General features: G+C 34.9%; 1 protein-coding gene across 1 annotated transcript; it reads left to right on the top strand.

Annotated features, from left to right (window-relative positions):
* The first annotated feature begins 5,790 nt into the window (after positions 1–5,790).
* On the top strand, positions 5,791–7,577 carry foxg1d (forkhead box G1d). Its single transcript, XM_053480257.1, has one exon. It carries the CDS (start codon positions 5,842–5,844, stop codon positions 6,907–6,909), a length of 1,068 nt encoding a protein of 355 aa, XP_053336232.1. The 5' UTR covers positions 5,791–5,841; the 3' UTR covers positions 6,910–7,577.
* Positions 7,578–14,904: the final 7,327 nt, after the last annotated feature.

The raw sequence follows: 14,904 nt of genomic DNA on the forward strand, positions 1-14,904 counted from the left end.
TCATTTGAACAAAGAATAGTCATAGAATATAAAGGCTGTTGTTTGGATCAGTGCATCTATTGTAGAAACTTTGTTGCAAAGAGAAACAAAAAATAGAACATCAGAACTTTTGTCCTTGCTTTTATGTTTATCATATTTTTCATTTATTAAGGGTTTCAAGGGACAGATGACATCTCACTGAGCAGTTTCTGAGTATACCAGCTTTTAGGTGATTTAGGTATTTATTCAATAGGCACTTGATACACTCGAAAGTTGTTAAAGTCAATTAGTGCTACAGAGAACTTTTGAACCAAATCACCATGATTGCTTCTACTGCATCACTGCATTTATTATATGCATATGCAATTTCAATATTTAATTTTGTTTGTGTAAGCTTTTCATGAAAATAGAATTGCATGCAACTGTCTCAACATGATCTATAGGGGAAAAAGGTAAAACCTTTTTTGATATATATATATATATATTTTATTAATAATAATAATAACAACAATAATAATAACAATAATAATAACAACAATAATAATAATAATAATAATAATAATAATAATAATAATAATAAACCATAGGGTGAATAAAATAAATGAACTGATTATTAAGCTAATAGATAGGTGAAGAGTGTGTACCAATTTGTATTCCATGATTGTTTTTGTTTTTGTTTTGTTTTTTACCAGTTTTTCTGGTAAAATTTCAAAATTAAGATTTTTTGCATGGAAACAGATTTTTTGCACATTGACACTTGATTTACAGCACATTGGAAATGCTGGCCTCCCAGGAACTCCCTTAATGTCCCAACATGTGGACATCACTAGGAGAAAGGTCAGGAATGTACAGGGGTCGTGAAAATAATACCTGAGTTCTTGTAGTGTGCAAGTGATGTTGGTGAACGCTTGTGTGTACAGTTACTACAGACAGATGCGTCTCTTCTGCAAGTTGGTGACAAGTTATTTGACGATTTTTAAGGTTCAGGCGCTCCGCTTGCTGAATGTTAATTGAAACAACTGCAGTGGGCTCTGAGCTTTCTCGGCCAGGATGATCATTCACGGATGTATGGCCTTTATTTAAAAAATTGCACCTAAATGTTTTACACCGACTAAATGTCTCATCATCACACAGGGCTTGATTAAAGTCATCACAGTTTGACTTGAACGCTCCTCATGTTACATCAAATATTTTAGATTTTCTTTGTGCATAGAAATGATGCCATCTTGAGCTCAACTTGGGAATTGTTTTTAGAAATAAGGAGTGTTTGTTGAACACACTATTCAGTATTCATGAGTGTTAGACCTACCGTGCTTGTATTTTCTGAGACCTGGCATTTAGCAGAGAGAGCTTACAGTTTGTCTCCTGTCTGACAGATGGAAAGAGCTTTCAGTGTCTGCTCTGTGCTGCTTGAGTAAAGTATAAAGTCTGGTCACAACTTTACCCCTGTCTGACTGAAGCAGCTGCCAAAGGTTGGCGATTTCCTCATCTATGTCCAGGATCTGCTGTGTGTTGTTCTCTTTAGGCTGATTTATACGACAGAAGCATAAATTAGCCAGTAGGCTCCACAAAGACTTTATGCAGAGGCATAAATCATGTCTCCAGGTAATGATGAACAAATAAGGGCTCCACGAAGCTTTGAGGCTTCCCAGTCGGTTGATTTGAGAAAAGGTTCATTACTTGAAGCCTCACTAGTTCACTAATTGAATCATGAAATCACTAAAATTTAACCTATCTAATAAAGACCTTTAAAAAAATAATAATTCAAAAAGCAATACAATCTAAAGAAATCCAAAAACAGATGAGAAACTAAGTAATTGACATGTATCTCAAAGTTCACAAAGTTTGTTTAAGGGTTTGAGACTCCTGCAAACCATGGTGAGAGCCATTATTCACTAATGGAGAAAACTTGGAACAGTGGTAAACCTTACCAGGAAAGGCTGGCCTAACAAAATTACTCCAAAAGTGCAGAGCTCATAAAAGAACCTCTAAAGAACTGCAGGCCTCAGTTAAGGTCAGTATTCATGTTTCAACAATAATATAGAGACTGGCCAAAAATGCCATTTGTTGGAGGGTTCCAAGTTGAAAGCCATCACACATTTGCCAAAAATGTGATCTTGATTATCCCCAAGACTTTTGGGCAAATATTCTGTGTACTGATGAAACACAAGTTGAACCTTTTGGAAGGTGTGTGTCCCGCTACTTCTGGCATAAAACTAACACAGCATTTGATCTAAAGAACATCATACCAACAGTCAAACATGGTGGTGGTAGTGTGATGGTCTAGGGCTGCTTTGCAGCTTTAGGACCAAGACGACTTGCCATAATTGATTGAACCATGAATTTGGTTCTGTACTAGAAAGTCCTAAATGAGAACGTACAACCATCAGTTTGTGACGTCAAGCTCAAACGCATTTGGGGTAAGCAGCAAGTCAGTGATCTGAAAGACACCACATTTGAATGGTTAAAAAAAATATGCTCAGAAACATCCCTTCAGTTTGACCGAATTAAAACAATCGAGAAGAGTGGACCAAACTTCCTCCACAATGATGTGAAAGACTCCTTGCCAGTTATCACGGTGATTATAGCTTTTTTCCCTTAATAAAGAAATAATTATTTTAAAAACTGCATTTTGTATTTAAATTTTATTGTGCAATGTTGTATTGTGTAATATTAAAATATGATTAATGATCTAAATTATTTAAGAGTGACAAATATGCAAAAACAAAAGTGGCTCAGTGGTAGGTGTTTCGCCTGCCATGCAGAAGGCCCGGGTTCGAATCCCAGCCAGCGCCCAAAACCACAACCACTGGATGCCAGTCCCAAGCCCGGATAAATGGGAGGACAGACACGTCCAGATTAAAGTCAGTTAACCAAAGATGATGCTTCTGACAACAATTGAATTATGTGTGCTACCTACAGTTGGTGTGAACACAGCCATTGACTAGAGTGAATTTACTACAAACATAATTAAACATAAACCAGTTTAAGCTAACATAATTAACTAGGCAGCACAAAATTACAAATACTGAATGAATTTTTTTTTTACAGTTTTAAAGAGATCATTTTAAAAGTTTATCACTTACTGACTTATATAGCAAAGACTTAATTCCATCAGTTAAAAACAATTCCCTGCTATTTGTTTAAAGGCCAGGTGTAAAAGGAGTGCATGAACTTGCTGCACCGACAAATGTTTTCCTGAAGGGGGCAGTGTTTCACAAATGACCGTTTTTTTTTTTTTTTGTCGTTGACTTAGCATGCCAGTACATCCAAATGTGTATTCTGTGCTTATAAATGTATAAAGGTCTTTATTAATGTAGACTTGCACTTTCTTTGTCTTATAGTGTAGGTTAGCACTGTAGAGACCAGGGAATACTCGCTGCAGGAATATCAAATCTATTAAAACAGATGTTTACTTATTCTTCAAAGTTTGCATGTATGTTGCATTTGTATGTTAAACCATTTTTTTCCAGCCTAAAGTAACTTGAGGTGCATTAACTCTCGTCACAAAAAGATTAAGTATAAAATAGAAATTCCGCTGCATATAAGAATTTAGGATAATTTGATTCAAATAGAATCACTTTTCCAAATTTAGGCCAAGTTTGAAAGAAGAGTGATGCGATGTTTGGGGTTTTATATGTAAGCTACTGTATGTAAACGATGTGTTGATAATTTTATCACTTTATTTGCTTCTCCTATTAATCTTATTTTTTACATTTTTACATAGCATTAAAGACCTAGCATACCAGAGTCTCTACAGTATATAGTTCTGTAGTCAAGTACAAATGTCTACATGTACCTTAAATTATGAAGCGGTTAAGTATAAGGAATAAAACACAACAGAGTGTGTAGGTAAACACCAATGAGATATTTTATTGTACGTTTCATGAGTAAAAGAAATTTGCTTAATGATCTGAAACATAAAATTACATTTAGAGTGATTTTACATACAAAATAATGAATCATAAAATAAAATGACTTTAGCTGGGTTCTCACAGACAGAATAACATACATTATATTCAGTTTCCATTTGCCATTTTATTTTAATAAAAATATACAAATGTTTGCACTTAGATATATGCATTATTTAAGAAATGCTAATTTTTTTACTTTCCTAAAATGCATTTAAATTTTTGTTATGATCCTAAATTTGCTAATATTTCACATCCATATATGTTGCATGAACAGCAGTGAAAACATTTTGAAGATAAAAAATAAGTACAATAATATAGAGGGGAGTACTATTTTGACATAATATTTAATACTTTAGCATGCTTTTAGAGACATGTTTTGACACTGCTTTCTCATTCCTAACAATCCACGGTTTTCCCAATGATGTTTAGTTTAAAGAACCATTACTTCCTTGATAGACCATGCCATGCTAGGCTTGACATAAAAGGAACCTGCTTGTCATCACTGAGACATGTTTATCATCATGTTTGCAGGTGATGATGGAAACACTCTTCAGGCACCTATAAGGGATAAGTCCATGCTGTTTTCATGCGGGGATATGTTGTAGAGACTTTTGGTGAAAGTCTTTCATCCACTAGAACATGCTTTACAACCATGCGTACTGTACAACTACTGACATGATGCATAATAAATGCAATCTGATGTCACTCAAATTAGAATAGGTTCCCTATTGAGTCTGGTTTCTCTCAAGATTTCTTTCTGTTGCCACCTCAGGGAGTTTTTCTTGCCACCGTCACTGTCGGCTTGCTCATCAGGGACAATCTGATTATGAAATTATATAAAAATATTAACATGAAATTATAAAATTAAAAATTTATTTTAAAAATACAAGTATAAAATGAAATTATGTCTAACTTATGATTTATACATATTTCCCCAAACATTTTCTCTTTTTGATTTTGTAAAGCTGCTTTGTGACATTGATAAATAAAATAGAATTTATTTAAATAAATAAATAATTATCAAGAAGAGAAAAACCAACATAAATTTACAATATGCTATTATATTTAAAATAGCATTGTAAAGATTAGAAAATCAGAGGTTTTAAAACTTTAAAAAAGCCTTAATCATTCCTTATTTTTGTGTATTTCTTTAATGAATAATAAATGGTATACCGATGGTTTAGAATAATAATATATAGTTACCTTAAAATCTGCATGACTGCAACAGTTACTTAAATAAGTTAATTCTATTAAATTCAGTTCCATTTTATTTATATTGTGCATTTAACAGTGATAATTTTTACAAGCAGCTCTGCAGAATGAAAAGAAAAGTAGGGTGTGAAAAAATGTGTATAAAAAGCTAATGACAGATAAGATAAGATAAGATAAAGATAAAATAAGAAAAGGTTAATAAATCTTTATTAATCCCGAAGGAAGTTCTTGCGCCTTAGACTTCTCCAAGAAAAGAGAGTAAAAAATAACCATGAAAAGAAGTTATAAATAAATAATAGAATGTGAACAGCGAAACCTGCAATTAATTGTACATGTAGATTTGGATTTGTAGCAACAGAGTACTGTGTGTGTGGAGTGTGCGAGAGAGAGAGAGAGAGAGAGAGAGAGGATAATGATGATGACAATTGTGGTGTTGATGATGATCATGATGATTATGATGCAAGTCTTTGCGCATTAAATTTCAGTCCAGCACACTTTACCTAATTCAACCCTTTCACTAAAGAAAATCGAGCAGGATGAAACAACGTAAATATCAATGACAAACTCCTCCCCCTGTGCTGCCATAATAAAGCGGGTCCACCTTTAATGACTGGTTTCCACTTTTCCTGATGCCTCCTCTGGAAGCTCCTCTCTGCAAGTGCTGCAAGTTAACTCATAAGAATGATGCCCTGATCCGATCTGTACTCCCACAAATATTTATACGACTTAAAGCGGCATGGGGGATCAGAAAGAAGTGACCATGGTCCAAAGGTCTACTTCATTCAGCATCAAGAGTCTCCTGCTGCCGTCTAAAGGCGAGGCTCGGGACGCTGCGCTGTGCGAGAAGAGCGCGTTTTCATCGGGACCCGACTCGGAAAAACTTCCCGATCAGACCGACATGGACCGTGCTCCGCTCGAAGACAAGACGGAAAACGAGAGAACGAGTGATAAAGCGGAATCCGGTAAAAGCAACAAACTCGACAAGCCTCCGTTCAGCTATAACGCGCTGATCATGATGGCCATCCGGCAGAGTCCAGAGAAGCGGCTCACCCTGAACGGCATCTACGAGTTCATCATGCAGAACTTTCCTTACTACCGCGAGCACAAGCAGGGGTGGCAGAACTCCATCAGGCACAACCTGAGCCTCAACAAGTGCTTCGTCAAAGTCCCGAGGCATTACGATGACCCTGGAAAGGGGAACTACTGGATGTTGGACCCTTCCAGTGACGAGGTGTTTATTGGCGGGACGACGGGGAAACTCCGCCGGCGCTCCGCTACATCACGCGGCAAACTCGCCATGAAGCGCGGGCTGCGATTCGGCCCGCTCGGGTTCGGGATCAACGACAGGCCGAGCAATCCCCTGTACTGGCAGATCTCCCCGTTTTTATCTCTACAGCCGCCTTCTTATAACGCATCCGGGTTTCTAAACCAGAGCCACGGTTACGGCTCACTAATCCCCGGAGTGGAACAGCTGGGCAGCGGTGAGCTCGCGCGGCCCATCCTCGGCTCATCCGGAGCTCATTTAGGGTTTACGAACTCGTACGGGATGAGCTCGTCTCCGGTCGGGTTGCTACCGAGTCAGCCCGGGTATCTGGGAAACCCGCAGCAGCAGCAGCAACACCAACAATCCGCGCCCCCGCATCAAAGCGCGTCCCCGTTCGGTGTTTCTGCGCCTTCTGCGAGAGCGCTCCTCTCAGACACACTCAGGGCCACGTTACCGTCTTTCTCCCCCGTCGGATCAAGCGACTTCCCGTGTGTTTTGTCTCAGCACAAACGTCTCCTTCCTAATTCTTATTTAAACTGAACGTCTCGAATTAAAACAAGGTAACACATTTAGTGGAAATTCTAACGCAACACCGCACACTGAGGATGAGGAGGAGGAGGAGGAGGAGGACATGGCCGTGTTTCTGTCCCGGAGAGATTCTGGAGTTCCTGTTTAATGTCTATGCGAGTGAGCTTCGGCTTTACAAAAGGTCTGATCTCAAGCAAAAAATTGTGTAGGAATTCTAATAAGCAGCAGAAAAAAACACAAATCTCAGTACGGTCATTCTACAGAAACGGTGGAATTTGGGTCTCCTAAAATGTATTTCTTCTTTTACACCTAAAACTTTTTTAACAGCCATAATTTCCTTGTAAACTTTATGAATGCGCAAAAAGTAGAGCTTTATGCATATTTTATTTTTGTTACTTCTCTTCCTGACAATTTAGAGAGAAAAAAATCATAACTATTTACAAAATCACTTCTATATGTAAGACCACATGGTTTTCACTCTCGTCAAAATCAACTAATTATTAGATGTGATCAGTTTTATGTAGGATTTTTTACAGTTATAAGTATTAAATGAGTAACCTAATAAAACTGCTAAATAAATCATGACTTTCTAAACAAATGAAGCAAGACATCTGATATACCTTTTACATTTGTCCAGTGCTCTTCATCTAGTGACTTCTGAAATTCAAATTAACTAATGTATTTCGAAATAAAGTGCTTTTTTGTGTAACAGTAACACCAATGAAATAGTTTGGGTTGACTGATATTTATTTCATATAATCAATTATAATTAATTATTGTTTCATGATTTTAGTGTTTGACCTATTTTATAAGATATTAATGTTATTGTGAATCTAATTTATTTAATGAAAAAAAATCTTTAGATTAAAAATATATGATCTCACTTCCATTTACGATCATAGTGACTAGACATTTTCTTGAACTTAGCCTTGTGTTAAAAATGCTCCAATTAAATATTGAATATTAAAGTAAGAAAATTTATTTAATGATTGATAGGACATATTTTTATGTTAATTTAAATGATTTGGCATCAGCAAAACTAAGTGAAAGCACTTTCCACCATTTATGTAGAATGACCCGTTTATGCAGTTTAAAGTTTTAATCGCAGACTGTTTCGCCATTAGTTTTTTTTAGGGATTTTTTTTTGTTTTACCTTTGTGCCAAGACTGTCTCTATATTTGCCAAAGGTAAATGCTGCATTGCATTTGTTAGGCTATTTATATTGTGTTCAGTTAATTACCAACACTTTGTTTGATTAAAGTCTTATATTTATGTAAAATTGTATTTAATTTTCAGCTATTAAGATCATTGTATTAAACTGGTATTACGATGCATCATATGAAAATATAAATTATTTATGTAAATATGACTTGTGAACTTAGTCGTATTTCTTGAAAAAACAAACATGATGAGGGAAAAAACTTTACAGTTAATTATAATTTTCTCAGTTCTAAGTTAATGTAAAGCTTTTAATTTAATTTTATTATTTATAAGGTTTCAGAAAAAAAACAATGAGTCCTATGTTGTTTCCATTATGGCTTTTTAAGCAGTATTATATATTTTTATATTTTAGATCTTATACGAGCATGTCAAAATGATATAAGCAAAATTAGACATACAACTTGTTTATTTACAAGTTTTCACACAAATGAGCCCAGAAGAATACACTCTAGATACATACAGACGACCGTAGTGCAGTCAATTCAGTTAAATTTTTGTGTTGGATTTAAATGAACACTGGTGTTAATTTAAGACAGCTTCTAAACACTAAACAATGATAGTCTAAAACATACCCTGATCACTTTATTAGAAATACTCTGCTAATACTGGGTAGGGCCCCGTTTACTTTTAAACAGCTTAAACTGTTCATGACATGGCTTGCACAAGCTGTTAGAAACTGATCCATGGTGACATGATTGCATTACACAATTTCCTGAAGAATTTTCTAGTGTATTTTAAAATGTTGACTCTCCCATTTTACCAAATCCGTAAAGATGTTCTGTTGGATTCAGATCTGGTGACGCTGAGGAACACTGAATTAATTGTAATGTTCTTGCCTTCAGTTTGAGACGACCTTTTCTTTGTGACATGGTGTATTATTATGCGGGAAGTATACAAGATGAAGAAATCTTAGCCAAGAATGGATGTACATATTCAGTAACTATATTCAAATAATCTGGGAAGTGTAAGCAATGTTTGGTATTAAAAAGTGAAACATTCTCCACACAATTACATCATCAGCACCAGCCTGGAATTCTTACACAAGACACGTTGGTTTCATGGATTCATCCTTTTAGCGCAGTGTACCATTTGTGTGCCGTAGCGGAAATCGAGATTCATCAGATCAGGCCACATTTGTATAGTCTTTAACCGTCCAGTTTGGGTGAGCATGTGACAACATAAACCCCTCCAGAGATCAACAATCATGCCTGGATCAGAATCACTGCGATAACATTTTGCCAGTATCTGCATTTGGTTTTATGAATAGCTATCACATCATTGGTTAATAGATAATAACTTGAATAGGTGCCCTTGTGCTCCTGATAAAACATCTGGTGAGTATATACATTTTATTATTATCTTGCTATAATATGTTAAACATTATATGTGTAAAAAACAAAACAAAACAGAGCAAATATTTTAGGTGGGTATAAACACATGGAAAAATCACTACTGAATTTAAGTGAAAGGTGATGTTAACTGTAGGCTGCAGTAGTAACAGTTAGTAAACATTAATGATCACAAACCAAAACCTGCTTTGTTTTTGTAAAAAACAGTGTGTATTTCTAATCCGGCTGGAGGTTAAAACTATTTCATTTGTCAAAATGTTTAAATTATTTATTTAATTATGTAATTTAGATTAGTTTAAGATTTTGTATCATGTCTCATTTTGTAAATAAATAGCTCAATCAACTAAGGAGACAAAATGACTTTTTACAGCTTTTCAATACTGTTGGCTACATGCTAACTTTCATCTACATTCATCTTATTCCTATGAGTGTGAGTATATATACTGCTCAAAAAAATTACGGGAACACTTAGTACCAGTTTGACTTGAACACCCCTCACCTTACATACACTTAAGGTTAAGTGTATGTAAGGTTCAAGTTAAACGAGGATCAAGTGTCCCCCCTAATTATTTTGTGCAGTATATATCAATCACTCTATGCTATATAAACTATATCACTCTATACCACTATTTTACCACTTTGTTTTGTATTCAGGGTCAGAAGGGGCCTGGAACCTATCCCAGGAGTTAGGGCACAGGGCGGGGTGGGGATGGATGGCCAATCCATCGCAGGGCACAGACACTACAGGTAATTTGGGAATGGCAATAAGCGTAATATGCTTGTCTTTAGTGTGTACCCAAACAAAACCTACCAAGCACACGAAGAATATGCACACAGATGGGAATTGAACCCGGATATATATATCTAATATATAAATTATATATATATTTACAAAGTCAACCAAAATATGTATACACACATAATTTATATACATATTTTATTACTAAATTTATTGCTATGGAAATGATTATGCAAAATGTGCACTTAAGCTGATAAAAATGCAGGTTTAAATATATATTTTTTTACAACAACAACAACAACGGATGTTTAGAAATCTGACAAAAGCCATACAGCGTTAAATCAATACATGAATAGTCTGGACCCAACCTATACAGGAATCAATTTGTCTGTGCTGATTTGTTTGTGTGAATAATTTTAGTACTACAAGGGTGACTTATGGGGTACTTGACAAATATGCTTAACATGGGCTAATACAATAGGCATAAACCTATGAATTTGTTGTTTGTGGCAGTATTCCCTAAGAAATCGGTATGCAACTTAAGCAAGACAATTTTGTTTTATGGAGTGCTATGTGAAGTTCTTTCTGATTGTGAAACTTTCAGTGTGTAGGGCCTAATTAAATCTTATGATACGAGTAGCTTAGGGAGCCAGGACACACATTTTTTGCTTGATTAGATACATATCACAAATACTTTTTTTGAAGTGTAAAATACATAATGAATAAAATGGAAAAAAGTGTAATATAAAATGATAATTAATCCACTGTTGCACTATACATGCAATAATAATAATAATAATAATGGACATTTTTCTATGTATGTAAGGTGCCAATGGACAGAAGAATAAAAAAATAACAATAACAATAAAGAATAAACAGCTCACCAACTCAACTGTACTATAATATGATAATTGATTTCAATTGATTTAGAAATCAAAGGAAAATATGAACTGTATATACACAAGCCTCAATTATATCAGAAATTAAACTTTTAACGAACTTCTAAATGAAGATATAACTGTATGAAGTAATTTAGGATCACTGCAATGTTATTGTTTTTGTGTAATTCCACATCTCAAAGTATGTATATAATATGCTTTATGTTGGTGCTATTATTTTTACAACCACAATAATAATAATAATAATAATAATAATAATAATAATAATAATAATAATAAGTGAGACATAGAGATACTTTACACACACACACACCCACACACACCACACACACATCTAGGGGCAAATTTGAGTATCCAGTAAACCTACCAGGATATTTGTGGGAGGAAACATAGACACAACAAGGACATGCAGAAACTGAACACGTAGTAACCCAGCTCTGGGGCGACCAATGGAAAAGTGCGTATGTGTACATTGTGCATAATTTAATGATGCATTCATCTTATTTTACGTTAGAGCTCATTTGTATTGGAACTTTGGAAGGTGAGTAAGCACTGCGTTTTCTTCTTCCTATTATTATTATTATTATTATTATTGTTGTTGTTGTTGTTTTTGTTGTTGTTGTTACACATCTTTTATTATCATTATTAGACTCTATAATGATCAAAAATGTTTATTCAATAATTAATTTGATAATAAGGGATAGCACCTAAAACAATTTTTGATTGGGAAACACTGTTACCGGGTTGTGCGCAGAATCTCCAGTGTTTCCCATTCCGTGCCAACACTAATGGTCCGCATAGACAGCTGGCATTGCCTGTCTCTTTTAATTAAATTTAGTACAAGGACTTTTTAGGGCTAATCTAAATGTTTATTAAAATGTCAATGATGCTAACAGTAATCCCGCCTTCTGCTGCCCGTCAGTCACAGAGAGCCGCTTTTCTCTTACGCTGTATATCGATGCTTTACTGTGATCTCTCCTGCACTGCTGCATTAACCTCTGCGCACAGCTGGACTGACAGTGATGATAGCCTAACATTAAAGGTTACACATATTATATAATTTTTTTTCACAATTTATTGGTCATGATAAGATCATTTAAAAATCGTTTGATCTAAATAAAATTCCATGTATGTTTTTTTTTCATTGCTTTCAGTTGCTTTTCAGTTGCCTTTGTTAAAATGTTTTTTTGTAAAAAATATGTGACTAACAGGCCTTATGTCAAAATAGAACTAACTATTTAAAAAAAAAAAAATCCCTGAAAGGGATGTAACAAATATTCTTAAATTACCATCACACAAAGGGGAGAAGTAGGAACCGATTACTGTATTCTACACTGCTCACTAAATCCAGCGCCTGTGAGAAAGTTACTGCGCAATTCTATCACATTTACGGGTTGAATGGAAAATGATCTGAGTTTAGTGCAAAACACATTTCAAATGTGACATGCTTCTATTTAATGTTGATGTCTTAACAACGTCCTAAATAATAAAACATTCACATTAAATGAAAGCATGTTACATTTAAAACATTTTATATTATTTAGGACGTTTAGACATCTACATGCTGACAAACTAAATTTCCCCACCACTTTTATGCCTTCCAGCCAGTGGATCTGTTTTATTAACTATACAAATCAACACAGTACTTTTAGAGTTTTTTAAATCAAATTATTATAATTAATGAAAGAAAGAACTTTTTTTGTTTTACTGAGTTGTGCAACCAAATTGTAACAGTAACATCACCAGTAGCAAATAGTGCAAAAACAATTATTCGCAATATTTTCTATATATAGTGCGTTTACTATATTTTATTTAAAGGTAGACTTAAAAATATATATATTTTTACAAATACTGAACCGTTACTTCAAAACAGAGGCAACCACCGACGCATGACTTGTGCGTACCGTTACGCATGAAAATACTTGTCAAACAAACAAACAAACAAACAAAATTAAATTAAGAAATAAAGCGAATTATTCAGAATTTAGGTAGAGTAGGTAGTCTACGTTAAGACATTTAATTGCGTTACTTTCATAAAATTAGCATTAAATGGTATAAATTGTATATTTATATATTACATATTTTTTCGAAATTCCTTTTTGTATATAAAACTGAGATGTTCTTATTATATACCATAATTAACATTATTCTATTTTATCGAAGATAAAAGATTATTATTATTATTATAATTATTATTATTATTAATTAATTAATTAACTGCTATGTAAAATTTCTTTAGTGCTAAATAAAGGGTACGAGGTTATGAAGTTTATAAATGATGGGTATTATTTATCTAAGAAATAATAAGAAGGACATATTACGCGCCCATTCTTTTGTGCATTTTACAAAACTAAATGTTTTTTTTTTTTACACATTCGCGCTTTAACGGTACGAAAAGCAACATTTTATTTCTGTAGCTCTCTTTGTCATTATGCAAAACCTAAACTATCTTTTTTTCAATTCCCGACTCTGTGTGCATGGAGTTTGCATGTTCTCCCCGTGCTTGGTGGGATTCCTCCGGGTACTCCGGTTTTCTCCCACAGTCCAAAGACATGTAGGTTAGGTTGATTGGCGTTCCCAAATTGCCCGTAGTGTGTGAATGGGTGTGTGAGTGTGTGTATGTGTTTGTGCCCTGCGAAGGATTGGCACCCTGTCCTCCTGGGATAGGCTTCAGGTCCCCGCGACATTTTATTGCAGTTTATAATTTTTTACGTTTTCTAGCGTATTATTATTGCTAGGTTCAAGAGATGTTACTTATGGTTAATAGAAAAATAAATTAGAATAGTAAACAGCACATGGTTCCTGAATAGAGTGGAAGGGATCGGGTCAATGAGGAGAAGGAGACAGGGGAGACATCGAGCCATAGCCGGGAGACAGGGACGGAGCCTGGAGTGAAGAACGTTTTCTTTTTGTATATTGCAAACAAGTTATGCTCGTAATGATGTTGATGTTTGAATGATGTTTAGAATTTTGTCCTTCCATGTGGCCCTATTGATCTTTTAGCACCTGCCCCTTTCAAGGTCTCTGCACGGCCCGGGCTGAATCGCACATGTCCGCCGTTTTTATTTTGTCGTGTTTAGTTGCTCATGTGTTGTAGACAATGTCTTTACTTATTTGTTAGCTCATCCATCTTCTGTAAATCATCCACTGAAACCTGTTTTATAACATACGAGCTGATCGTTGCGTGATGCGTGAATCTTAGCACGCATGTTTTTACTAAACTGATTACGCAGTTCAAACATTTAGGATACACCCTAGTTTTTTTAAAGGATTTTAATCTCTGGGCTAACAGGCATAAAGTTACTGGTTACTTACAGTGTCGGCCACTTTAAGAAAGATTTGTTGATGTGAAGCAACACATTTCAAAAGACACGACTGAGTCATGTTTTTGGGATGCTATAGGCTGCATCTGTGCATGGACAGCTTGCATTTACTGAATTACAAGGAGAATGTTTGGTGACCTAAAGTTAAACAGAAACCGAGTGGTGTAGTAAACCAAAGCACACAAACACTTACATTAAACCGTTATTTAATGACCAAGCACGAGTCCTCTTATGATATCAGCCTTATAAGGGAATCCAAGGGGAAGCTGTAACATTGTAACATTGTAATTGTTACATTGTTTACTTTTCCTCCACTACTTAGAAACTCCTTGACACATGTCACATGACACATGTGTGATTACTTATATCAAACATCGTTTAATATAAGTAATGCATGACTGTGCCCTAATTTATAATACAATTTATACATTGTCTCTATAAACACAAGACTATTCTATTACATTTGATGCAGGAAG

The sequence above is a fragment of the Clarias gariepinus genome, chromosome 20 (genome assembly GCF_024256425.1).
Source record: "Clarias gariepinus isolate MV-2021 ecotype Netherlands chromosome 20, CGAR_prim_01v2, whole genome shotgun sequence".
NCBI lineage: Eukaryota > Metazoa > Chordata > Actinopteri > Siluriformes > Clariidae > Clarias > Clarias gariepinus.

Bases quoted from the DNA above. Each gene is read 5' to 3' on its own strand.
- foxg1d (XM_053480257.1), top strand. From the start codon at position 5,842: ATGGGGGATCAGAAAGAAGTGACCATGGTCCAAAGGTCTACTTCATTC.